The 2,500-nt window shown below is 47.4% G+C and overlaps 1 protein-coding gene across 5 annotated transcripts in view; it reads left to right on the top strand.

Annotated features, from left to right (window-relative positions):
- The window catches only part of robo2 (roundabout, axon guidance receptor, homolog 2 (Drosophila)), a 555,672-nt gene that overhangs the window by 455,682 nt on the left and 97,490 nt on the right, over positions 1-2,500 (top strand). For all 5 annotated transcript variants that reach the window (XM_029715771.1, XM_029715772.1, XM_029715774.1 and 2 more), the window contains exon 6: positions 1,746-1,882. In XM_029715771.1, the coding sequence (XP_029571631.1) occupies positions 1,746-1,882 (137 nt within the window). The remainder of the gene's footprint in view (positions 1-1,745; positions 1,883-2,500) is intronic.

Here is a 2,500-nt window from a genome sequence, read left to right as displayed (position 1 = left end):
ATTCATACCAACGATCACAATGGGCATCTGTGACCTTCCTGCATCCTCCCTAAACCCCCTCTTGTCTTCTGTCTCTTCCGCCCGCCACTGTCCCTCAGTCAAGAGTTGATCTTTACAGTGGTGTTGTTCCATCTCAGCCTGAGGCAGTGTAGGAGAAAGACTATTAGGTTGGTAGTTTTCCATCAGACAGGGTCATCTCAAATGGCACTGTGTCATTCCTTTGGAGGCCGCTCTCACTATTCAAACAATAATAGCTTTATTCCCCTCCCTACCTGCACACAGCCTGCTCTGCCCTGACTCCCATGTCTCTCTCCAAAACAAAGCATTTAGTCATGACTCAGTCAAATAATTGTTTTGGTTTGTTTAAGGGCCAATGTGATACAGTAGGTAGAGCTGCCAGTCAGGGCGGAGGAATGCACTTCAATAAAGCTGCCTTTGAAATATTTGCTCAAGAAATGTAATAACATGAGGGAGAGAGTGAGAGAGGGAGAGAGGGAGGGAGGGAGGGAGGGGAGGGAGGGAGGAGAGAGAGAGAGGGAGGGAGAGAGAGAGAGAGAGAGAGAGAGAGAGAGAGAGAGAGAGAGAGAGAGAGAAATAGTTTAGCAGCTGCTGGTGGCATGGGGCCATCAGTACACCTTAGACCCGAGCTGTGGGGCTGTGGGGTCTCTCAATAAAGCTGTGTTTGAAACATTTGCTCAGGAAATGTAATGACATGAGGGAGGGAGGATTAGTTTAGCAGCTGCTGGTGGCACGGGGCCATCAGTACACCTTAGACCTGAACTGTGGGGCTGTGGTGTCTCTCTACACACCACATCACTGTTCTCAGGTAGATACAGTATGGAGATCTTGAGTTTAAACGTAGACCAGGTTTCAGATTTTGGTGGAAAAATGTTGGTAGGAAGCAAGTATGGCTTGGTGCTTTGTCTCTTCAACGCTCTCTCTGACAGACTGGGTACAGACTGTTGTTTGTCTGTCAGACAGCCTTCACACATCTCCAAACCCACCCCACCTAGTCCCCGCCAACTCAACACAACACTCACATTGTCATGCTAACCCCCTTTCCAATTACAGACCAGGGCAACAAATCAAACCAGCATCCTTCTCTTGTCAACTACCATACAACCCCCACAACCCCCAACCCCTCTCTCTCGCTCACACACACACACCCACACACACACACACACACACACACACACACACACACACACACACACACACACACACACACACACACACACACACACACACACACACACACACCACCTCTCATCTCAGCCTGTCAGACATCTCAGACCACAGCAGAGGTTTGGGATCAGAGGACAGCTCGAACTCTTCATCACAAAATAAATGTAGTCAGTGTTTTCTTTTTTTAAGGGATGGCACCAGCACCCCATAAAGGACACACACACCATGATAAATACTGAAGTGGTGTTGGGGTTTCCAGTTGGAAGCAGCCCTTTCTCTGTACTGTGTGTCATTGTTGAATAATTGATCCTCCTTTCTTCTATGGTCACAATGAACAGTGTTGTTTCTAAATACAGTTTCCTCTCCAGGAGGGGAATGCTGCATGTACGTTCTCTCAGAGATGGTGGTGAAGGAAAAGGTCCCATTTAGTCAGCTTGTCATAATAAGCTCCACAAGGCTTGAACAGATGGGTTCCTTCTAAAGTATGTATTAGCTTTGGACAACAAAAACATTCTCAACAGGAAACATTTCATCTGATGGTGTTGTGTGTGTTTTCCCAGGTATGAGATCAAGTATGACAAGGAGGACTACCTGCTGAGAGTGAGGAAGGCGTCGGCCAGCGACGAAGGCACCTTCACCTGCCTGGCAGAGAACCGCGTGGGCAAGGTGGAGGCCTCTGCCAGCCTCACCGTCAGAGGTGAGAGAGGGATGCCCCCTGGCGCTCACCTCTTTCTGTCTTTTACTGTAGAACCCTGAGCAAGTTCAGAACGCCAGTCACAACAGCTTGGCATCTTACAATAGTTTTAGTTTATCAGAAATGGGGGTTAGTAAGAGCTAATTTCACTCTCCATAGAAACAGAAACAAGTTATTGATTACTAGTAGTACGACTAGCAGTATGGTTGATCAACTGTGGAACAGTGCTGACTGCCACAGCCAATAAAGACATTGTCTGTCTATGAATCCATTTAATTATTGACTCACGCTCCAAACGGAGAACACAAACACACACACCTTCCCATGGTGGTCTGCTATCCATATTATCCCCCCAGTCACTGAAGCCACTGAAGCCAAAGTTAACTGGTCTACACCACAGAACTGCACAGTAGGAGGGCAAGGTTAATACACATTTTCATCATAATCACCCTCTCTGTCTCTCTCTGTCTCTCTCTCTATCTATCTCTCTCTGTCTCTCTCTGTCTCTCTCTCTCTCTCTCTCTCTGTCTCTCTCTGTCTCTCTCTCTGTCTCTCTCTCTATCTATCTCTATCTCTCTCTGTCTCTCTCTCTATCTATCTGTCCTGTCTCTCTCTCTCTCT

This window comes from Salmo trutta, chromosome 26 (genome assembly GCF_901001165.1).
Source record: "Salmo trutta chromosome 26, fSalTru1.1, whole genome shotgun sequence".
Taxonomy (NCBI): Eukaryota; Metazoa; Chordata; class Actinopteri; order Salmoniformes; family Salmonidae; genus Salmo; species Salmo trutta.
The sequence above is the reverse complement of the archived record's forward strand: the minus strand, read 5'-3'. Positions and strand labels throughout refer to the sequence as shown.